The following is a 25,733-nucleotide window of genomic DNA, read 5'->3' as shown; positions in this document are numbered from 1 at the left end:
CACAGAAAATACTCTTCTTGGAGACACGCATTTTACACAGAGATTTCTACAGCTGTGGTTTGCACACCTAGGGATCATGAACCTGAGGAGTGCTGTGTATGCTGACAATTAGCTTACATCTCATATGGTGTAAGGTATCACACAGAGGTGTTGCAACTACGCCTACCTCACTGGCAGCCAGCCCACCAACAGAGTTATAAGGAGACTGTATCATATAAGAAAAGGGAACTTTCTGTCAAATCCTTGGAAAACTCAGTCTTAAATAATTTTTTCTTGAAATAGAATCATCTATTCATTTGGTTATACCTAAACCTCGGTTATAAAAGAAAGGTTTATATTTATGAACAGGATATTTTAATGGTTTTCTTAGCTGTGCTAAAAGTTAAAGGAAGAACTGAAAACATGGCAAATAACAGATGTTTATCTCTGCATAGTCTTAAAGTCTCACTAAAATGCCTAGGCATTTAAAACTACCTAGGCAAAGTGAAAGGGTAGAAGAAACAACAGATAAGAGATATCAACGAATTTTTGAAAGATGAAAAACACATGAAAGAATTAGAGCTGACGAACACTAAGGGCTTTAAGAAGGAAGTGCTAATGATGGGCAGGCCAGTTCACACTTCAAAGTCCTGAAAAGGCTCAACAACCGAAGGCTCCAAATCACTGAATTCAGGAGAGAAGCATGAGGCATCATATGGGAGAGAGGGGAGGGTCTGAAAATCTGTATAAGAAGCTTTGAGAGCAAAACTGAAGATTAGAGCTTTCTTATGTAGAAACACTGAATCAATCCTAGCAGAAGAGGGAAAAGAAGCGCCATAATGAGAACAAGGGAATTCAGTAAAAATCTACATACTAAATGGTGAGACAGCAACTCCCCCCCTCCCAAGAACCTCTTTGTATCATTTAACTCCAATAACAGTGGCAACCAGGATTATATTCTACAAGTAAGAAATTGAAGGATTCTTCTCTAAAGAAACTGGACAGCCTTAGACATTTGCGGTCCAACAACGAGATGGTCAGCAATGCTCATTTATGACGCTCTATATAGAATATACCAGTTAACAAGCCCACCCATGCAAAAAGAGTTTCCAAGCATATTTTCATTGCCTTGCTTTTAAATGATAACACAGGTAATATAGACTTATGAAGAATTTTTCCAACATAATAGACCAAAGCAAACCAAAATTTGTGGGAAACAAAGACAATACAGGGAGCAGAATAAAAGTTCAAAAAAAATTATTTTTATCTTTGGAAACCTGAGTAGATATTATGTCAAAGAAACAAGAACAAAATGTTATTTTTTAAGATGCAATCTGAGTGAAAAATCTCTTAAAAATTTAAATGCAGCACAAGTAAATAATTTAAGTATTTGGGAATAGTGACTCATGAAAATCTGATATAAAATGTAAAGAAAACAAAGATGGGAAATCGGAGCTAAAAATAAGAAAATACGGAGTTCAATCCAGATCCAATATCTGACCAATAGAACTTACAGAAAGAAGAAATAAATATGTCAGAGAGAAAAAACTAACACAGGAAAATTCCCAGAAAAATGAAAGATATTTCCCCATTGAAAAGGCCTAATGACTACCCATCAGAATAACTTGAAAAAACACGTTATTGCAAAATTTCAAAATATCAAGGATAAACAGCTGATCTTAAGGTTTAAAGTGGAAAATTAAAAGGTCATAAAGAATCAAGAATTAGTATAACATCAGATTTTTTAAGTGCAAGCCAGAAGACAATAGATGGAAGTCTTTAAAATTCTGAGAGACAACTATTTACAGCCTAAAATTCTATACCCACCCAAACTACCCTCAAGCATATGGGGGAAATAAACACATTCTCAGAAATGCAATGCTGCAAGAAGTATAACACCTAAGTACACATTCTCAGGATGCTATTGGATGATATGCTCCACTCAAATTAGGAAATGGGCAATGCAAAAGGAAAATATGAGTTCCAAGATACTGGATCTAACACAGATGAGAGACATCGACTTTACAAGAAGCTTAGACAGCTACCAATCCATGGCAGAACAGAATCTTAGCTTCCAGAAGAAATATCTCCAAGAAAAAAAACTCAAATGGTTAGAGTATTTGGTGTATTTGTAAAAAAATATTTTTCAAAGAAGTTTTAAAATTCTTTTGGAGTATCTGAGAAGAATTAGTCATAGTGCAATAGAAAACAAAACAAACAACAACAACAAAAAAGGAGGAAAACCATACAGAGAGGATAGAATAAGAGGGTGAAGAGGAGGCATAGAATGGTGTAAAAATGTTAAACCCTCTTCATCAAAAATAGGAAGTCAATACAATATACAAGCATATTATTAAGAACTATGGAGAGTAAAACCAAAAGAAAGTTTGGGTAAAGGATTGCAAGACTAGGTAAGGTCAAGGGATATTATTTTCTGTTATATATTTTGTAGCACAACTTGACTTTTTAAACTATATACTTGTATTACTTTTTTTTTTAAGTTTTGGCAACTATCATAAGCACCAATAAGTATTTATATGTATTTCTGAGAAGTCTACTTTGGGATCATCTCTAGCTCAAGTATACATATTCAGCAGTATTAAGGTTGCAAATGATATTTGTAATCATTATCAAATCACAATTTCTCTGAAAATGTTTTTATAACCTCCTGATTAGATATTATTGTATCATGCCAATTCAACAGCAAACTATCTTAGGAAAACAGTACTTCTAAGTCTCTAATAACATACCACTACTTTCATTTCATTTTTGTTCTCAAAAGTACTAAATTTTATAAAGCCAAAGAGGTTTGTAAAGTATTTTTCTTCTTGTTAAGAACTCAAAATAAAATTTTATGAAGTCTGAAAAGATGTTCACCCTGAAATAAAGCACATTTTGTATTCTGTAAATGGAATCTTAAGGTTGAAAGAAATATTATTTCTTTCATTTACTCCTTTCATTGCTTCTGACTTTTTTTAAAAAATCTATTCATAAATATTCAGTTTTCCTTATATCTTTGTCCAGGTTTTTTAATATTTGGATAATGACACATTTTGTAAGTTATTAAACTCATAACACTAACAGATGACAACTGTAAAGCAAGGGTATGTGTAATGGAAAGAAGTAGGGTTTTTTTGATGTTGTTGTTTTTTTTGGGTCAGACTTGACAGGCCCAAATTCAGCTTTTAGCTATATAAGCCTGGGCAAGCCTCTTCCTTGGGCCTCAGTTTCTTCATCTATGATACCTACCCTACAGGTTCATTACGAGGATTAGAATCACATATGTAAAATTCCAGCAAATGACAAGACACAAAATAGATATTTAATAATGGCAATTATCCTCTTTATCTTCTCTCTTGTCCAAGAGGCTTAATTTTAAAGAATTTGTAGACTTTATAGTCTAAATACCTGAGTTCAAATCTTGGTTCTTCCATTTATTAGCCTGCAACCCTTGGGGTAGTTATTTATTCTTCTTAATCTTGGTTTCAGCAATTCATGGGCATAATTATAAAAACCCTGCAATGAGGTAGTGATGAAGAAAATGTATATTCTACTAGCACAGTGACTGGTAACGTAAGTTCTCAGAAACTGTAACAGTAATGATAGCAAGAAATTAAGAGAGAGTTTCTCTCCTCTTCTTGGCTACTTAAAGCAAACTAAAGTAACAGAAATGACTTGGTCAAAAATAGCATTTATGAAGTTACATGTGACCTGATTTAATGATCTTCCCATAAAAGACAGTTAGAAAATGCCTTCCGTGATACCTTTTAGTTCATATATGTGGTATTCGACGGAATACTTAACGTTATGTCCATTGGTCAATTTGGTCAATAGAGTACCACCCCTTCCTTTGTGCCCTCTCTCTACCTACATCTATTTTGTTTACTTGTCTTTTTCTACTATTATTTGATTAATTGACTACATTGACAAGTGACACCTTGAATTGGTCATTGAATTGAAAAGTTGGTTCTGTCAAGTGAAAAATTCGGCACCCCTGCTGATACAAAGCAGAGGAGGAAAAAAAAAAAAATCAGGACCACAGTGGTATTTTCTGTAGATCCAGGACAGTTCCCGGGTTTTTCTCTTTGACTTTGGCTTTTTTTTTTTTTTTTTTTTAACCTTTGACAAAGGCACTTGTTTTTTCACTTTGGGGCCACAGGCATTATCTTATTCACATTTCAATCACTGGCAATTAGGATATTATGGTGGCAAACAGAAAATATTATTTAAATGTTGTTTAATAAATAAATTAGGGTGTATATAGATTCCCCAAACTCTATCACCATACCACCAGAGCAACTAGATAGCAAGCAAAAACAAAACAAAACCTTCAACTACTTTCTAAACCTCTCCATTTGAATTAAATGAAATCCCAAGCCCCCTGGTATTCACATTTTATTTTGTTTCTTAATGATGTAAATCTAGACGGAACATTTAGTATATGTCTGTGTTGTTTCAAGAAGTGCAAAGGTAATTCAGTCACAGTTTGCCACCCCCAAGAACTCCCACTTAAAATGAAGTCACAAGCAAAGCCTTTTTACTGTACAAAACTTCTCTTTTACAGAGAGTGTGCTTAAAAAGGTAAGCAATTTCACAGACAGAAGATATGAGTAATTCCTTAAAGGTCATATTTCCCCCAAAATTGGTTTCTTCATCCGTACTTTCTCATTGTACTGGGTAGAATTTTTTATTGTTTAATGTTGAATTTAAGGTCATGACAACTTGAAAAGTCATGCACTTTTGCTGTCTGGAAGCTGACTTTTTATATAAGTAAATAAGTAACAAGGTAACATTCTTACCTTGATCTTGTGCATGAACAGCACCCCCTGACACACATAGTACAATAAAATGAAGAAGCAGTTTCCTAAAAAAAGAAAAACAATTGTGAAAAACTTAGTTGGACATTTATGACCTATAAATCATAAAATTCAAAATGAACTCTAGTGCAAGATTAAGAATTAAGCTATTATTTTAATTAACACAGTATTTTAATACTCATTGGTTAAAAGCAAGGGCTCTGAATTCAAGTTCCAGCTTTGCCACTTACTGTGTGTCTTGGGCACCCTTTATATTACTCTGTGCCCTAGTGTCTCCATCTATTAAGTCTATCTCATAATGGTTTTTGAATATTCACTAAAAAACTTCACGTAAAGTACCCCAAACAGTACCTGGCACACAGGAAAAACTCAATAAATGCGAACTAGTACAGGTGAAATTATTATTAGCAGTATATACTATGTCAAATCACCATACATGTAATTTTACAAAGTATTACAGATTGGCACAAAATACAACTTACAGTCACTTAACCACAGTGATTATAAATTGATGGAACCAGTTATTTGCTTAAATGTTTTTATATAAAATCTATCTGCAGATCATATTCAAATCACTCGCACTAGATTCACGACTCGTTGGTTCTGAAAATACTAACGACCTGTAGATGTCAACACTGACCATTGTGATGAGCAGTAATTGTGAACACAGTTCTCAACCGCTACAAATCAAAGTATTCATTCACATTGATGAGCAAGGTAAAAATACTTTGTGATTTTTTAGTTTAACCAAACTTTTGATAGATTTTATTGATTAGTCTTCATAATTGGCTTTACCTACCAACCGAAAATCAGAGATAGTTTCACAAAGTAATGACGAGCATGCTGAAAACTATTTTATTACCTAGTTTTTCTTGCCAATATAGACTGATTCTGTTTAGTCTAACTCAGACTCCTCAAATGACATTTCTGAAAATACATTTCTGCAAGGAATGATTACAGAACCCTGTGAAAATCATTTTTATTAAGTTCCTGGTGTGCTAGTAGTAATTGGTACATTTTCTATTTATCACTATGTTTTTACCTTTATCAACAGTAAGGAGCATGTTAATGTCACAAAGTAAGCCAATATAGAATTATACTATTAAAACTGTATGTTTATACACAATATAAAATTATACTATCCTCTTTGCTATAATGGACATTTGTATTAGAATAGTATTACGCATTTTTTCAGTAAGTGAAAAATGTACATTCTATGGTCATACTTAAAACAGAGCACAGCTTTTATGAGACTTTGATAGAATACTTAACAATCATTAACTCTACAAACTAATCAACTGAATCATTATAGAAATTTCAACTGATATGGGCAAATAGCTGGACCATATATTTTAATGAAGCCTATAAAAGATTCCCATATATGGTGTCATCCATGAGATGGTTCTCAAATGTTAGTTTGCCAAAGAACCACCTGAGGCTTTTTTGAAAAATCCAGATTCCAGGCCGTCCCACAGTGACTATGATTCATAAATTTGAAGTGGATCCTCAGCATGTATACATTTTTAACTAGGTGATTCTAATATTGATTGCATGTGTACCAAACTCTGAGGAAAAAACAATTTAGAATATTTACTATTGATAATTACACTGAACTTAAAATAACCTAATATTTTGCTTAAATCACATATATCTAATTTTATGACGACACAAATAAGATTTGACCCTTTAAAAAAAAATCCTTTTCTACTGCTCTAGATCATGGTTTTCAAACATGAGTGGGTATCAGAATCACCTGGAGGGCTTGTTAAAAATTTCTCAGGCTCCACCCTGAGAGTTTCTGACTCAGTAGGTCTGGGGTGGGACTCAAAAATTTGCAATTATAACAAGTTCTCAGGCAATGCTGATGATGCAGATCTGGGGAACCACACACCGAGGACCACTGTTACTGGAAGAGATGATGCTCAAGAGATGATGTGAGGCCTACTTGTTTTGCATCTTTTTACCCGAGCTGCATGGTGGAATCACCTGGTGATTTTTTAAAACTACTAATACTTGGGTTCTTCCCTCCTCACCCCCCACCCTCAGAGATTCTGATTTTAATTTGTCCCACAGGGATTTTTAAACACTTCTCAGGTGATTCCAATGTGCAACGCTGAGGACCACAGTGTGAAATGAAAATAATTTCCTTGGGTGCTCCAGGATGGATCCCAATGGGGTCTAGAGTTTGAGTAAAAGGAGGCTCTTTTCCTTTCAAATTTCTATTTTCAACTGGCAGGACGTACACCGGTAAGGCTAGAAAATAGCTCAAGATTCCGGTCACTGAAGGACAGTATATCAGAATTATGCTGTTTTAACAGAAAATGCAACATGAAAGGATGCACTTCTCACCTGGCCAAAGTAATCTGGCTCACTGAGAGCTTAGAAATAACCCACAGGCACTGTTCCATCCAGAATAAAGCTAACTAGTGAAGAGTACAGTAACTAGCACTATTCACATAGCAATTCAGCCAACTCAGACTTTCCCATGACCTCAGGGGAAAAAAATGGAAAATAAAGTTCTTTCTAGATATGTTAACAAGTCTACTCCTGACGTGAGGCAGGAAAACCTGAACACATCAAACATCATCCCTCAGCCGGGTGATTTTAGGAGATTATGACAAATCAGTTGAGCCACACCTTAGGTAAGCGTACCTATGTACTAATTTGATGACTAAGAGAGAGATCAATGATATGAAATAGTGATTTTCTTTCTCTTTTTCTAATTCTGCCCCAAACTTCTGGCCAACTGTCGGGCTGTACCGCACAGGCCGACAAGCCTCAGAGTTGCCCAACCTCTAAACTGAAAAAAGAGCCCCAAAACAGCGACAGAGGAGACATCAACGGTTTGTTGGATAGGAGATCTTACAAGTCTGAAGCAAAAGGTCCTGGAGCAACACCCGCAGCACCGTACCTAGCAGACAGCAAGCAGGACAAAACAGCAACCTTCCAGCAGGAGAAGGAGGCTACCATTTATAGGGAGGATTGACATCAGGTTGGCTCATCAGTTACCAGGGAAACCAGCGGCTGGGGACAGGTGGGCAGTTACTAATTAAGTCCTATAATTAAGAAGATTGGATAGTCATGTGAGTGAAGCAGGGCCTGGTCGAGCAGGGGATTTACAGAGAGCAAGAGAACAGCCATCTTGAATGGCCTGACCGTACAACTAAGGAAGAGCAGGAAAAGTCAAGTTCCTCACCAGGTGTTCAAGGCCCTTATCATTCAGCTTCAACCTCCTTTCTTTTTTTAGCACTATGGACCAATTACATCTGACATCCCAAAGCTCCAGCCATATCATGTTATTCTCTACTCCATGGACAGACCTTGTAAGTGCCTGAAAAGCTCTCAGTCTCCACCTGTCACAATGTTCAGTATCATCAAAGCCTAATTTGAATACCTGCTCCATGAATTTCCCCATCATCCCTAAAGAGGACTGGATCTTTTCCTCACCTCTGTACTCTTGATGCTTTAATTTTAACTGTATTATATAGCCCATATATACTGTACCTTTTTTCTTTGTTTTTTGTTTGTTTGTTTCTTTCTTTGTTTTTCCGGTTCGCGGGCCTCCCACCGCTGTGGCCTCTCCCATCGCGTAGCACAGGCTCTGGACGCGCAGGCTCAGCGGCCATGGCTCACGGGCCCAGCCGCTCCGCGGCATGTGGGATCTTTCCAGACCGGGGCACGAACCCGTGTCCCCTGCATCGGTTGAGGCGGACTCTCAACCACTGCGCCACCAGGGAAGCCCTGTTGTACCTTTTAATTAGTAAGTAAATATCTGAGCAAGTAACAGGTCTTCACCTTTTATCAATTTCTTACATAAAATTGACACAATAAATATTTTTAAACAGGAACGGAATAATAGTAAGATCTCTCAATGACTGAGGAATTCAGTTCTTCCCTGTGAACCTAATTCTTTTAACAATTAGGAAAAAGTAAAGTAAATTAAGGGTACTTTTAGTTGGATGTCCAAAGAGGGAAAGAAGAATTTTTTTAAAAAAATTCTGCTGTGGTAAGGTAAGTGGAAGTCTTCTTTTTCACTTTAACTGTTTTTTCTCATCTCTGAAGTTGGAACACAGAGAAGAGATCAAGCTTAATTGACATAATCAGGTTGAATAAAGAGCCCAACTCTATCACTGAATAAAATGGATGTCTAATGAATCCAAGCTTTCTGGGAAATGTCTAGTTGAGCTGGGCTTGTTTATTTCTTGGCTTTTGCTCCCCCCCTCCCCATGATATTACACTTATGATACATTTACTTAATTAAGAAAAAAAATCACATTTCCACATTAGCAGATGATAGAGTTCTCAAGGGTAGCAGCTGTGCTTTGGGCTTCGCCGCTGTTATGCTGTGCATATCATGCTAGACATGCTGGAGTCCTTAAATGGGTTAAAATTAAAACTATTAAGTTGCTGCAGAGAGAACAACATGGTTAATAAGAAAATAACACTAGACTAGGAGTCAAAAGGCTAATCCTGGTTCTATTTCAAACTCATTCTGTGACCTTGGGTGGGTTATTTCAAGTTTCTGAGTCTTAGCTGACTCATCTATTATGTGATGACATAATATAAATTTTATATTTTAAATTCCAAATATAAAACCCCCAAATTTGTGTGTATGGCAGAATCCTAGTAATATACTGGCATTAGAGGACAAAAATCAAGCTACGTTCTTAGCAAGGTGTGGTATAAATCACTATATATAAAGGGCATGTCGTTTAACCACAGCTGGGGAAAGGGCCTCTTACAGTTCTGGCCAATTCTTTTTAAATTAAGTAACCTAAAATAGTCTACTTTGCTAATTTGTTCATACATTTAGTGTACCCTAATAAAAAGTCTAGTTAGTGTATTAAATATGAATATTTTTCAAATATTCAAACCATGCCTGTTTTTGTTCATTTTTTTGTATGTCTGGACCACGTGTCATTAATATAAAGTAACAGAAGTACATATACTCAGACATTTAACAAAATCAGACCAGGTCTGAAAGAAGTTAACAATATGGTAAGAAACATTCAATAAATGTTCAGCAAATATAACCCATAATATTACTGAGGATATATAACAAAATGTGAAATACTCTGTGTGTCTGGTCTGCTAGCCACATTTTCAGTTTGACATAAGCCACAGTCAAAACATGACCAGACACGTGAAGGGTGAAGGCCTAGAGGGGATCAAGCAGGAAATAGATATCTAAAGACCATACTGAGAATATTTAAGGAACTAATATCCATCCCAGGCATCTTCCCTAAATAATTCTTAGAGCTATTCAACTTTCCCTTTATCTGAAGGGTTTAAGTTACTTCAGGGGAATTTCAGGCATCTTTTTGTTTAGGGCACCCATGAGACTTTCAGGTTTTATGATACATGTCCTCAAGTTACCGATGCTCATTCCTACACAGGTTCAATTTGTGAATAAGAAACTTTTTTCTTTTACTGAATTGGCGATTTTCATTTAAACCAATTGGAAAAAGTAGACTAATCTGAAAAACATACATGTAATATACGTCAAGAATTTCAACAATTTCCATCACACTGCGTTTACAAGCCAAAAAATTCTCTAAGTCATGACAGCTTTACAGATTTTGCTCTTTACTAGCTGCTAAGATCCAGTAATAGTAAAATTTCTGTACTTTGTTCCCAAAATAACTGAAAAACGGTTCTTATCCTAGCAGTAGGGAGTAAAGTGTTGTCAAAAACTTATACACAATGAATTCAACTCAATAGGTACTTGTATAACTAATATAGTGTGAAACATACTAGAACTTTTGGTTAAATTCCAAGCATACAGGCAACTCATGAAATGCAAAGGAGATAAATATGCTTGAGGACTTCAAGTGATCAAAATGCCTAGAGTCCAGTCAGTAGCAGGGAAGAAATATACACTTAAAATAGTCTCTCCCTGCAGTACCACAGAGATTGTTAAACTGATTACTGCCTAGCTTAGCAAAGTTTCTGGCATACACTACTGTTAAATAAAGATTTTTAAATGAATGAATGTATCAATCTTCAGTCAATGAGACTACCAGGTGGTCTTGAGTTTCAACAAATATATAACTTCTCTGACATTCTCCACCTGCACACTGACCCCAAGATCAAAAAGCCAGGTGATCCTAACCTCCATTTATTTAGCTAAGAAAGTAACAGCTTTGCATGATCTAGTCTCTGTTTCTCTCTCCCAATCCAGCTCCAGTCACTTCTCCCCTAGAATGTGTGCTCCAACCAACTTCACTTCTTTCAGGCCCTCAAATGCACTGTGCTGTCTCACCTCTGAGCCTTTTACTGTTCTCTCTGTCTGTAAAGCTCCATACCTTTTCCACTTAGGTCTGAGTCTAGATTTCATTGCCTTTGGTCAGCCTTTCCTTCCAGTAGTACTCCTCCCGACCTTCCCCAACTACCAAGACTGTTAGATGTCCTTCTGTGTATACCCTTATCTCATTTTGTTATACTTGGTTGTTTCATTTTCTGTTTCCTATACTAAACTGGGCACATTGGGAGGGCAGCAATTAGGCTTCTGTCTTGCTCAATCATTGTATCACTTCTGCCTAGAACCATGCTAGACACTTAACTGGAGCTCAGTAAACATTTGCTGAATAAATGAGTAAATGATGAGTGAATGAATGGCAGAATGTTAGCCTTTTATGAGAATGAAAATGAAATCGTCTTTACTTCACTTCTTACTCAGAATTACAAATTCTAAAACAAGTCACAGTTGCAAAGCATGGCAAGGAAACTAGTACAGCTGTTCAAATTCCCATAATAAAATTTATTATTCTCCTGCAGCTTCACCGATTACCAAGCAGAATGTATAAATAACACTCAAAGTTACTTTCTATAAATTACAATTCCTCTCCCTGAGACATCAGTTTACTTTAAACATTTATTTGAATGCAAGGATAACTAAGCAACTTTAAAAATAGAATTTCATGCTAGCTAGGAAATAGATGTTTATATACCAAACTTTGTTTCCCCCTTTGGTTACAGAAACGCTTTAATGACCATAGTAGCCTGCCTGGGAGACTTTCCGACAACATGTTAAATCAATCTATCTAACACTGACTCTTGGTTTTAATTTTTGTTTTTTATTAATTCCACAAATTCACATTAGGTAATCTAACTAAGAGCAGCCCTTGGAAATAAAATGTCTTTAAGGATCTAGTTTTAAAACTGTAAATGTTTCTGGGTGACCCATCAGAATTGTGATTTTAAAAAAACTGCTCTGGGCTTCCCTGGTGGCTCAGTGGTTGGGAGTCCGCCTGCCGATGCAGGGGATACGGGTTCGTGCCCCGGTCTGGGAAGATCCCACATGCTACGGAGCGGCTAGGCCTGTGAGCCATGACCGCTGAGCCTGCGCGTCCGGAGCCTGTGCTCTGCGACAAGAGAGGCCACAGCAGTGAGAGGCCCGTGTACCGCAAAAAAAATAAAAAAAAACTGCTCCTGCTCTCACAGTAAACATCACCACAAAAGGATGGCGGAAAGTTAAAATCTCAGGGATTTCATGGGGCGCTCTAAGGTTTAGTTCAGTGGCCTGACATTATCATCAGCCAGTCAGCTGCTTCTCCTAAGTCCCTTTCCCTATGAGGCCGGTAGCATTAACTTCATACTGAAGAACTCTTAATTCTTCACAGAAACTGGATTTTTTCAAGAAACAATTTTCTCAGCTCAATCAGTAACTACCTTTCCCTACTTTGCATGTATGTGATTGGAGCTGTGAGGGGCTGCGATCTGATGTAATCTTGAATTACCGTTAATTTTCCGCAGCCCACCCCCACTGGGAACTGTCATGGAACAAACTGGATATCGCAGGAGGCTGCAAGGCCCCTGGCTGGGAGCCCATCTAGGAGTGCAGGGGAGACCAGGGCCTTCACGCAGGATCCCCTACCCACCTTGATGTCTCTCCACAAGGATTTTATTTTCCCCATTCCACATAGTCTAATTTTTCCTCAGAAGTTCCTCGATGTAATCCATTCTGTTTGGTTTCTCTGCCTCCCTCCCCGCAGTCATCTGGACCCAATTTACAAACTCCAAACTGCCCAAGAATTTATGCAGGGCCTTTTCTGGGAGCGTCTGGAAGGGAAGTGTAAACCAGACAAGACAGGGGCTAGGAGCTGAAGATCTGCTTTAATCTGAGAGGTTGGTCACAACTACCATGGGGAATGTTAGCAACGTGGGCCTCGAGTAGTGGCCAAGGTAAAGCCCTAGGGCCGGAGCTGACACGGAGAGCAAGAAGGGCACATGGATGGAGGCGGAGGCTGGACAGGACGCGGAGGACCTCACCCAGCCGCTCCTGGTGGCTCTGGATCCGCGGGTACCCAAGCCTCATTCCACCGTTCCACCCGCCCTAGACCCTCGGGAAGATGGGCCAGGTCCCTCAGGATCCCTTGCGCTCCCCACCCCTCTTTCCGGGAGGGTCCATGCAAGGGACTTCACCGGAGAAAAGTGGCGGGAAACCTGCTTGGGAAACTAATGAGACCGGCGCGAGCCGCTCTGGGTCAGGCGGCTGGCAGAGTCTGGCCTCTTCTCGGACCCTGGTGGAGAAGTGTCAGGTCTCCCGGGCCCTGGGCACCTCGCCGCACGCACGCGGTTGCTGAGGTTACGAGCTTTCCCGCTCACTGAGTCACGCGCTGCGGGCGCCTGGGGATGTGCATCCTTGTCACTGGGGAAGCCGGCTGCCTGCCCAGGCTTCCAGAAGTCGGAGGAGAGAGGGCGCGAGCCCCAGCCAGGCTCGGCTGCAAGCGGCTGGGAAGCACATGTTCACACAAACACTGCCACAAGGCGGTCTTTCTCCGCACCGCGCCTCCCCTTGGCTGCACGGTCAGTTCTGCCCCCGGCCCTCCTCCTACCTACTCTCCCGAGGGGCAGCCTAGTGGCAGAGAACGACTGCAGTCGCTTTCGTCCCTCCCGCCCCCGGGGCCAGAATCAAACTTGCGTAACCCACTGACCTCTTCCAGGGGGACCAGGGCAGCCAGCCAAGGCCATGCGCCCCACCCCACCCCCAATGTACGCTCTTTTCCGAGTGAGGCAGTGGGAGCAGGTACAGCGCCCAAAGAGAAGGTGGGGTGCCAGCCGGGGTCGGCGCGAACACTCCCCGGGAGCAGCAGCCCCGCCCCCCTCCCCGCGTCCAGCCCCTTCCGCAGTGACACTCCAGTGACCAGGGCGCAGCCTGGGCCCCAGATGGGCAGCACACTTGTTGGCCTCCTAACAACTACAGGAGACTGCCGCTGAGTCCCACGAGTCCAGGAGGGCCCTGATGCCCGAGGTTCTGTGGGCACCTTCTCCCCCTACCCAGCAACCCTGCCCTCACGCCTGTGCCCAGGTCCAGGCTTCGCGCACAGAACCCAGGGGACACCTAAGCGCCCCAGCAATACCCAGAGTGCACGCCCCGAGGAGCACCGCAGGGAAACAAGACCTCAGCCAGGGCTCTGAGGGAGGAGAAGGGAAGGAGGGCGCGAGGGCGACGGGAGCTAGAGCCTGGGCTGGCGTCCGAGTCCAGCTCCGGAGCTGCGGGAGCCACGGCTGCCCGCGTCGGGCCGCGAGCCAGCGAGCTTCTCCTCCCGAGCCGCAGTATCTCTTTAGCATAAACTGTCTGAGAGACCCACTGGCAGGAGGCTTCCTTTCAAACACAGTATTTTACAAATTGAGGAGACAACAGGAGGATGCCACGGCTGTTCAGCGACTCCCAACTTCAAAAAAGTGCCAGGGAGCTGGTGCACAGATCTCCAACGGGCTCAGCGGATCCAGGGGGTGGGGAGAGGGGGTGCTCTAACCCCTGTCCTGGCGTGTGGGCTACTTACGTTTTTGCTGTGTGGGAGACCTGTCCACGCCTTGTCCTGCGGGCTCCTAAATGCATTTGTATGCATTTGTCCGTACGGCGAAGCGCTAACGGAAAACAGAAGCCAGCTCCGAACTGCTAAGGGTGCAGGTACTGTCCATGAAAAAGGGGGGGAAAAATCACATGAAAACGATGCTCCAAAACCTCAACAATAACCACAAGGGGAGGGGGGAGATGGGAAGGAGGAAAGAAATAGCACCCGGAGGGTAGGAAGCTAGGCTCCCTAGCTCCCTAGCTCGGTAACAGACAAGTCCGGGGGTAGTCCTGCCCTGGGAGGGCGGGCGAGGAGACCTCACGGGCAGGCGGCGGGGCGCCGGCAGAAGCGGGAGCTCGGCTGCGAGTGCAGCCCTCGAGTTCACTTGCGGTTCAAAGACGACTCCGTGACTCCAGTGGAGTCCTCTGCTTTGGGCCTGGGAGGAGAAAGGGGTGGGGGGAGGGAAGGAGATGAAGTGCGGGAGGAAGTCCTTGGAAACAACCCGCGCTGGAACATTTGTCATACAAGTACACACACCCACTTCGGAAATCTAGTCCGTGCGAGGGGACCGGTGGCAACTGCAGGCGCTCGGCGTTGACTGACGCCGGCTGCTTCCCCTGGAAGAAGTGGAGCCAAGCAAATCCGGCTGGTGTTAAATTTCACCGCTCACTGACTTGCAATGACGTCACCAAACGTAGTGCACACCTCCCCCTCCGCCCCGCAACCTTCCCCCCACCCCGCGCCCGGCTGGGGCGCCCCTGTCCGCAAGCCCTTGGGCCCGCCGCGCCTGGGGCGCGCTCGCAGCCGCCCAGGCACAGCTCCGACCCTCTCGCTTCCCACGCTGTACTCCCTCGACATTCCCGAAGCTTGTAGGTGACTAGTAACCTTCCTCCAAGTGTCCATGTACCGTTTCCTTTTTCAGCAGTCCCCAATTTGATGTTTTCTCTCTTGAGTGTCTCCCATTCCCCCTTTTCTCTATCCTCTTCACACACACCTTCTGAAATCACATTTAGCTCAGCGGAGTCCTTCACTGTCCTCCGACTCTCTTGCTTTTTTTTGCAGCTATGCTTGTGGCCTACGTCGTATTATTAATTGACCGCAAAAAGTTCTCATTAATTCCTCTCCTCCACTTCATTCTTTCCTTTCAGTCTGTCCCCGTACTACTTTCTACTGATTTTTCTCTCCTGTAATCCACTTTTCTGCCCTCTGCCTTTCTCCTGCTTACAAGCGTGGACTAATGTTCTGCAGTTATGCAACAAAAGCATAGGAACACACCTCGGCCTTACCAATTTGAATACCTTCTCCAATTTCTGTAATAAATTTCTTTTTCGATGTAAGTCCCCATTCTCTCCACAGCCTCTTCATACTGAGAAGTCTACTTTGAAGAAAAAAAAAATTTAAATTCTGCTTTTATCCTTCTCATTAATAAGACTGGAAATTCCAGAAGGCCAGGGACCTATTATCTTGCTCATCATTGTATTTTCAGCACCTAAAATAGTATTTGGTATGTCTGTTTAATAAATGACTGCTGTATACCAGTGAATATCATTTCTCCAAGTTTCCCTTGTCTATACTGTGCACCATCCACAGCTAATGACCCTTCCACAGGCTGAAAGGCATCCCGCATTACATACACACTATAAAAGTTAAGGTGACCATATTAATGAATGGAAATGACTGGTGTGGCCCTTGGAATCTGGAGGACTTTTTCCTCTAAGAACACAGTTTAATCCATCTTCCTCTTCCTCAATTTTTCAACTTTCCATCTTGAAATGATTTTAGATTTACATAAAAGTTGCTAAAAAAGTAAAGAGAATTCCTGTATAGCCTTCATCTGACTTCCTCTAATGTTAATATCTTACATAACCATGGTACAATGATCAAAACCAGGAAATTAACACTGATACAATACCTAATCTATAGACCTAATCTATAGATCTTATTTAAATTTTGTCAGTTTTCCCAAATGTCCATTGTCTTGTCCAGGATCTCATCTAGGATCCTGCACTGTTGTTTAGTTAGTTAATTAATTAATTAACAAAGATATTAAATAAATTGCCATATCTCCTTAGTCTCCTGCCCTCTGTGGAATTCCCTGTCTTCTTTAATCTTTCATCATTTTGACAATTTTGAAGGGCACAGGTCAGTCATTTTGTAAAAGGTCCCTAAATTTGGATTTGTGTGATGTAGTCCCATGATTCAGGTTTTGTATTTTCAGCTAAAATACCACTGAAGTGATGTTGTGCCTTTCTCAGGGCATCGTATTGAGTATACGTAATGTTGATGTATTTTATGACTAGTGATGCTAACTTTGATCACTTAGTTAAGGTGTCACATGCCAAACAGCCACTGTAACTACCTGCCCCCCCCCAACTTTTGTAACAAATAGCCACGGCTTTCTGGAATCCTCCTAGAAACCCAGTATCAAGGGAAGATATTCATTCTTAACCTGAAGAATTTCTACAGTATTCTATTCCTACAGTGTATCTATTTTTGACTACTGGTCAACTAAAAAATGACAAGTAATTTGGTTTGGTGGAAAGAATAGACTATGAATTAAGCAGATCTCAAGTAACTCACCCAATTTCTGTCTCCATTTCCTCTTCAATTACTTAAGGATTAAAAATATTTTTTTTCTGTTCACAATGTTGATCAATATTTGAAAGCTGTATGAAATGGAATTATCATTAAAATGTATCTCAGGTTCTTTGAATATAAGAAGAGAATATTTGCTAGTTAGAGTTACTAGAGCCCTTTTCATGCAGAAGCATCCAAAGGGTATGCATACCCTCAAATAGAGTACATTTGATTGTGGGAGAGGAGGCATTTGCCCAGTAAAAAAATAAACAATGTAAAGTTTAAATGACATAGACTTTTTAGGATGGTAGAGTTCAGCATAGATAAAATTAGTTAATACAGCTTAACCAAAGACCATGGGATTTAGCTGGGCCTTGAAAAGTGAAGAGGATTTACATAGGTGGAGAAGAGAAAGACAGTATGCTTAGAGGGACTTCCCTGGTGGTCCAGTGGTGAAGAGTCTGCCTTCCAGTGCAGGGGACGATCCCTGGTTGGGGAACTGGGATCCACATGCTTCGGGGCAACTAAGCCCGCAGGCCACAACTACTTAGCCTGTGGGCCTCAGCTATGGAGCCCACATGCTCTGGAGCCCGCATGCCACAACTAGAGAGGGAAAACGCTGCACACCACAACTAGAGAGAAGCCCGCACGCCGCAACGAAAGATCCCACATACCGCAACGAAGATCCTGCAATTAGGACCCGATGCAGCCAAAAATAAAAACAAATAAATAAATAAAATATTTTAAAAGAAGACAGTATGCTTAGAAATGTTGAGTAGGAGACTAATAGCAATTGAACAAGAGGAAGATATCTGAATTATATTCAGGGGAAAGGAGTAGATTCATCAGCTTGGGTTACAGGTTCGTGCATTAGAAGAGAGGTCGAGGGCAAACTATGGAAGTCCCTGAATGCCAGGATAAGGGTTCATTCAGTCATTCAATAAACACTTATTGTGTCACCGACTATGTGCCAGGAACTCTTCTAGGCACTCAATTACATCAGTGAACAAAATGCTTGAAAATTCTTCCCCTCATGGAGATTACATTCTATTGTTTAAATTTAATCTATGGGCAATAGGAAACATAATTAAATGATTATGTTCCAAATTCCCATTTTAAGAAGACTGATCTTAACGTCAGATGCTAAGATTGGAAAGAGAAGGCTGGAGGGAAAGTTCGGTGTAGGTATTGAAATATGTTTGTACTGTGAACTATGGTAGGAACAATAGAAAAGCTAAATGAGAGAATTGTTATTAAAAGGAATCAGGAAGATCTGATAACTGGTTAGATTGGGAAGGGAAGAGATATAGATTAAATTTCAAGTCTGAATGATTAAGAAATTATGCCATTGGCCAATGGCAAAAGGAAGACAACTAACTCAGTTTGAGACATACTATGTTGAGATCTTGGTAGGACACTGTTTTGGAACTACCCAAAGATCTGTTGGAGTTAGAAGCTAGACTTCAAGAGAAGGGCCAGAGCTAGAGTTTTAGACTTCTTCATTATCTGCCTAAAATGGTATTTGAGGCCTTGACAGTAGAGTCTGTTTTCAAAGATGTGAATATTTTAGTGGAGAATAGAGAGTCAAGGACATAGACTACAGAAAGTGGGAGGAAACAATATAGAACTAAAGGAGCAAGAACAAAAAGCATACAGCATTATTAAATAAGAGTACAGGAACTCAAAAACTAATAATATAGCAAATCCTTCATAATGCTTACTACGCATGAGTAGTGCTCTAATTATTTTATATATATATTAACTCATTTTATTTTCTACCAATCCTGTTAAGTAGGTACTACTTATTATCCATTTTATACAGAGGAGGAGAAAAAGTTTAGTTAAATTGCCTGAGGTCAAAAAACTGGCAATGAATATGTAAACTCATGCAGACTGACTCTGGATAAAGTTGATGTTCTCAATAATTCCTCTTTCTGCCATTTTTCCTTCCTCCCTCTTTCCTTTTCTCTCCCTCCCTCCCTTCTTTTCAAGATATAACCATTTCAGGACAAGGGGCTACTGAAATAGAATATAACCTTCTGCTACAGATCCTCATAAGGATATAAAATTCAGTATATGATGAAGGTGGCATTTCAAAACTCCACAAATAAGATCTGTTTTACAAATAATGCTGAAACTACTAGGGGAAAATAAATTTATCTCCACCTCATGGTGTACAACCAAAGTAAATTCCAATGCATTAATGGGTTTATAAAAATATTTAACTCTGTGAAGATTTAGAAGTAATTATATGTAAAAATATATCTTCTTCAGAGTGGGAAAGATTACATTTATTAATTTATCTATCAAATATTTATTGGGCAGCAATAGGTTTCAAACACTGTTCTAAGAACTAGGGAGAAAAGTCATCAGACAGACGTGCCTGTTCTCTGGGACTTGTAGGTTTTCAGAAAAACAGAAGTATGATTTAAAATTTTCAAGTGGTAAAATAAAAAAAAAATACAAATGTCACCCAATATAAACAAATGAAGAAACAAATGGAAAACTGGGGAAAGTATTTGTAGTGCATAGCAATTAATCTCTTTTTATAAAGCATTTTATGTTTAAATAATTATAGACTTATAAAAAGTTACTAAACATAGCATGAAAACTTTCCAAATACCCTTCCTCCTATGTTCCCCAAATGCTAACATTTTACCATGTTGACTTTATTATTTCCTCCCTCTTTGTCTCTCTCTCTCTCTCCCAATTGTTTGAAAGTAATTTTCAGACATTATGCCACTTCACCCCTAAGCACTTAAATGTGCATTTCCTAAAAACAAGGTTATTCTCTTCCACAGACACAGTTAAATTATCAAAATCAGGAAATTAATATTCATACAGTATTATTCTTTAATCTACATACCCATTCAAGTTTCACCAGTTTTCTCCCTACATTGTAGTAAACCTTCATCTTTCCTGCTTCAAGATCCCATGTTGCATTTAATTGCATTTAGTCGCCTTTAATCTGGAACAGTTCCTCAGTTAGGGTGACCAACTCATCTCTATTTTTTTTTTTTTACATCATTATTGGAGTATAATTGCTTTACAATGGTGTGTTAGTTTCTGCTTTATAACAAAATGAATTAGCTATACATACACATATGTTCCCATATCTCTTCCCTCTTGCATCTCCCTCCCTCCCACCCTCCCTATCCCACCCCTCTAGGTGGTCACAAAGCACTGAGCTGATCTCCCTGTGCTATGCGGCTGCTTCCCACTAGCTAGCTATTTTACGTTTGGTAGTGTATATATGTCCATGCCACTCTCTCACTTTGTCACAGCTTACCCTTCCCCTTCCCCATATCCTCAAGTCCATTCTCTAGTAGGTCTGTGTCTTTATTCCTGTCTTACCCCTAGGTTCTTCATGACATTTTTTTTCTTAAATTCCATATATATGTGTTAGCATACAGTATTTGTCTTTCTCTTTCTGACTTACTTCACTCTGTATGACAGACTCTAGGTCCATCCACCTCATTACAAATAGCTCAATTTCGTTTCTTTTTATGGCTGAGTAATATTCCATTGTATATATGTGCCACATCTTCTTTATCCATTCATCTGAAAAACAAACAACCCAATCCAAAAATGGCCAGAAGACCTAAATAGACATTTCTCCAAAGAAGATATACAGACTGCCAACAAACACATGAAAAAATGCTCAACATCATTAATCATTAGGGAAATGCAAATCAAAACTACAATGAGATATCATCTCACACCAGTCAGAATGGCCATCATCAAAAAATCTAGAAACAATAAATGCTGGAGAGGGTGTGGAGAAAAGGGAACACTCTTGCATTGCTGGTGGGAATGTGAACTGGTACAGCCACTATGGAGAACAGTATGGAGGTTCCTTAAAAAAACTACAAATAGAGCTACCATATGACCCAGCAATCCCACTACTGGGCACATACCCTGAGAAAACCATAATTCAAAAAGAGTCATGTACCAAAATGTCCATTGCAGCTCTATTTACAATAGCCAGGAGATGGAAACAACCCATCTCTATTTACCCAACTTTCCTGCTTTCATCACTGAAAGTGCCATGTCCTGGGAGTGCAACTCAGACAGAGGAAATCTGGGACGGTTGGTCACTTCATGACCTTGATACTTTCAAAGAGTTTAGGTCATTTTTTAAATAGAATATCAAGACCTTTAATACATGAAGATTTCTTATAATCAATAAGAAAAGAGATGAATATAGCAATGTAGAAAAATGGGCAAAAGGAATATGCAATAAAGTTGGCCCAAAACATATTAAAACATTTAATGAACGCAATTCAAGAAGTGCAAGTTAAAATAATTAAGCTCCCATTTAAAAAAAAAAAAGAGCAAATGACAAGGATTTTTAGAGAAAGTATAACATCCAACATTGATAAAGGTAGATTGAAGCTGGTGCTTTTATACCAGCTGGAGGAGGGTAAATTAGGTAAAACTAGAGGAAATTTGCCAATATGGATTAAGAAACTTTAAAAGCTATATTTTTTGATCGGTGATTTTGATTCTAGAAATATATCCTGAAGAAATAATAATCAGACTTGCCTATGAAAACATATGCATAAGGATGATTATCACAGTATGATTCTATTTCTACATAAACAAATTATGGTACATTCATATAATGTAACATCATGCAACAATGAAAAAATAATGTTTTGAAAGATATTTCCTAACACAAAATTCTTAAAATATTTCAAGACAGGATGAGAAAATATATACAATACAAAATATATGGGTGTGTACAGTGTATATTATTTATCCTAGAATACAGACTTAAGGGAAATATACCAAAGAATTAATAGTAGCGTAAATAATTTCTGGGTGGTGAAATTAGTGATGATGGATTAAATTTTATCCTTTCTTCTTTTTTATTTTTCTATTTTTATTTTATACAATAAGCATGTATTATTTACATAAATCAGAAAAAAAACTAATAAAAGTTTCAAGATTGAAGGAGATAGTTGGACTGACTGGACTCCTGAGGAGTATGCGGATGGTTTAAAATAACTAACATTGGAGAATACGCTAGGGAAGAAGCTAAAAGCTATAATACATGGATTAAAATGAGTTTGTGTAGCCAGAGAAAGGCAGATCCATAAGTTGAGCTGGACTCTAGGACAACCAAACAGGTAGTCAGATACAGACTTGAATAGTCATGCCAGGAGAAAACTCTGCATTTTAAATGTCGTGCTGCCAAGTTTATCTTCAAAAACCTCTGGTAATTTTTCCTCCATAATGTGTAAAAGCAAGCTGGAGCCCACTACTGGAATGGTCTTCTAGGACAGGTAGAATTTACATTTGAAATTATAAAATGACAGGTTTACATGCCTCTATCCAGAAATAAACTTAGTGTTTTTCATATTCAGTACTTCTAAGGCTAATTTTCTACTAACTGGATATTAATTTTCTCAAAATCATGTACTGTAAGGGGAAAGGTTATTTTACTGATGAAAGGGATAGGCTGAATGGAAGTGGACTACAGAGAATCCACAATTAGGTTGCACGGCAACTGACAAATGTTTGCTTGAGTATCTATGGAATCTGATTTAGAAGGTAACTTAGGAGTGAAGAGGCTGAGGAAAGAACACAGTAGAGAAAAAATCAAGTTTTTGAATTTCAAACGTAAGGCAGGACATGATATACAGTTTTCCTTTAGAACATTTGAGTAATAGTTAACACTTGGAAGTATTAAAGGGCCAAATAGAATGTCTTGCTGCTCTCGTGTTTCGTTATATTTTTGGTTCTTTTATAATAAGGTTTATGTTCCCCATCTGAAATCAGCGCTACAATTTTCCAACAATTCATGTCATATCTTTAGTGTATTTGACATGAACACTCATACAAAATGCTACAGACTTACAGAGAACGTAATTTATGGAAACGAGTGATGCAATAACGTCATCAAAAGCCAGATGAGAACAGATTGTGGATAGCTATCTGCCTGCAGCGACTCATTAGAACTGCAACTCCTACTCATGATTCTGTATCAGCACTTTCAGTTTCAATTCCTCTCAGCTTACTAAGAACATGAGAAAATTCAATATGGAATTTTGAATCGTATCTATTTGATCTTTTTCAACAATTTCAAAGTGAATAGAGGTCCCACACTTTTTCAAAGAAGGCAAAACAAACTAATGGTAAGAGTATTTCTTGAGGTATAGAAATCGAAGAAACTTTTCCATACTTTGTAATAAGATTCTTGCAACAATAATGGCAATATTTATGAAAGATCATAAAAATATTTGCTATTCCATGGAAGAGGAGGAAAAGTTAATTTGCCGGTCCAGTCCCCCAAATTAGTAGGGAAGTAACAAATGTCTACAGCTTCTGGCACATGATTGAAAGTCTTGGCGTACTTTAGTAAGGGGATATCCATTTTTGCCAAAGTAAAAATTTAATATAACCCATATCGAAGTCTGATTAGTTCCATGAGATGAAAAAGCAAAATAAATATTTTAGCATGTGTATAGAGTTCAAGCAATCATATTCAAAATTATTGTGATGATGCCAAGATTATTTGGATTCTGCACAGAGGCTGACTAAGGGCCATGTGTGGTGCTTACTTTCAGGTATTCTGATTGGTGAAGGGACCTGGAGGAGCAAAGTGAAGCTGGGATAGGAAGACAAGAAAGGAACCGATATTCCCAAGCACCTCGATGTAATGGGCACAGTTCTAGGTGCTTTAACATATCTAATGTTACAACTATCTCAACCACCCAATGAGGAGATATTATTATATTCATTTTCTAAGTAAGAAAACTGAGGCCCTGAGAGTTTATTTTCCAAGGGCATTCAGTTAATAAATAGTAGAGCCGGAACCCCGGCTCAGATCCATCAAATTCTGAAGTCTGTGCTCTTTGGAATCCAACAATTCTCAAATTTTAGTGTGTATATAAGTCACATGAGTTGCTTTTTACAAATTTCTGAATTTTATGTCTAGAGCCTCTATGCTTGAGGTGGAGTTCAGGAATATGAATTTTTAACAGGTATTACAAAAAACTGTGATGCAGATAGGCTAATGATATGTCCAACAATTCTTGACTTAGTTACTGAACACAATACTTATTGATTGCCTGTAAAATCTTTTAATGAGTAAATACTCTTATTCACATGTACCTGGACAGAATAACTATGGCTTAATTAAAATTCCATGCTTAGATATTTATTGAATGAATGAATAAAGAGTGGCATGCCTACTATGTTCCTGGCAATGTTCTAAGACCTGGGGTCATGAAGATATATGGCATAATTACTACTCTTAAGGAGCTTATAACCTGCTAGGGAAAGAATCTAGTACAAAAAACAAACTGATATATATGATAGGAAAAAAGAAAGAAAAATCAACTGGTGATATAGGGCAGCTGAGGCACAAAGGAGATAGTACACAATTCTATTGAGAGTGAGTGGGAACAGGTAAAGCTCAGGTCTTTAAGAATGAGTATCTGCCAAATAGACAGGAAAGTTCAAGCCAAGCTTGGACTGCCACGTGGAAGTGGCAGTGCAGGCAACAGCACTGAGGTACAAAAGGCTCTGGCACATGATCAGGGAACTGCAGTTGGAATGGCTACAATATAGTGATGAGGCTGGAAAGATCACAGAGTATCTTTCAGGAATTTGGACTTAGCCTAATTTTCTTCTCTAACCACTAGTCTAGAAGAGTCTTTTATACTAGTGCAAATGGCCATCATTCCTTTGAAACTGAGAAAATATTTGAGAGATAAATGCTTAAACTTTGCTCATTTTAAAACAGCGGTCCCCAACCTTTTTGGCACCAGGGACCGGTTTCATGGAACACAATTTTTCCACGGATTGTGGGGGCGGGGGGAGGGGATGGTTCAGGCGGTGATGCGAGCGACGGGGGACGATGGGGAGCGGCAGATGAAGCTTCCTTCGCTTGCCCGCTGCTCACCTCCTGCTGTGCGGCCCGGTTCCTAACAGGGGGTTGGGGACCCCTGTTTTAAAAGATGGGTCCTAGAAGTTGACTTCTTTTTGTGTTTAGAACATGATGCACCTTAGTTAGAGACACAGACTTTGTTAAGGTAATAAGGGGTGTTTACTCTGGCTGCAATAACCAGACAGGAGCCCCAGGCTAATAGCTGGAAGGGTTCTTTACCTGCGGGCTTTAAGAAGGTGACACAAAGAGTCATAAAAATGACTTAAGAAGCACTTTGGGATGATAACTATATATGCTTGTCACATAGCTAACTAAGGCGTGTTTATATATAATAGATTACGAGTGACAAAATCCTCAATCCCTCCTCACTAGGGAAACTGATGAAAAACCCTTAGCTTGGATGGTGAGAAAATGTTTCAGTTCTGATACAATATATATTTCCTGTCTCTTACCACGCAAGCTTTGTTGATCTTCTTTGCTGCCACTATTTCCTTCTCAAGTCTGTTTATGCTAGGATCTTTCTCCTTTTGTTCTGGTCCTTTATTCTCAGTCTCATGAATTTACTCAAATGTGCATCTAAAACAGTTGGCAGAATATAATCTTCCTTTCTTGGTTTGCTGGTCCAGAAGCTAGTGAGCTCTACATAATATGTTCTTCCACGTG

General features: G+C 39.5%; 1 protein-coding gene across 1 annotated transcript in view; it reads right to left on the bottom strand.

The window, feature by feature from the left end:
• Positions 1 to 25,733, bottom strand: part of COL24A1 (collagen type XXIV alpha 1 chain) — a 430,389-nt gene that overhangs the window by 380,611 nt on the left and 24,045 nt on the right. Inside the window, exons 1-2 of the mRNA XM_022580934.3 lie at positions 14,585 to 25,733; positions 4,779 to 4,843 (exon numbers count right to left, since the gene is read on the bottom strand). The exon at positions 14,585 to 25,733 is cut by the window's right edge and continues 24,045 nt beyond it. Of these exons, the coding sequence (XP_022436642.2) occupies positions 4,779 to 4,843; positions 14,585 to 14,640 (121 nt within the window). The 5' untranslated portion in view covers positions 14,641 to 25,733. The remainder of the gene's footprint in view (positions 1 to 4,778; positions 4,844 to 14,584) is intronic.

The sequence above is a fragment of the Delphinapterus leucas genome, chromosome 1, assembly GCF_059928025.1.
Source record: "Delphinapterus leucas isolate spDelLeu-1000000601 "Yukka" chromosome 1, BTC_Dleu_Yukka2, whole genome shotgun sequence".
Lineage (NCBI taxonomy): Eukaryota > Metazoa > Chordata > Mammalia > Artiodactyla > Monodontidae > Delphinapterus > Delphinapterus leucas.
Note: the sequence above shows the minus strand (reverse complement) of the source record. Positions and strands in the feature narration are given on the sequence as shown.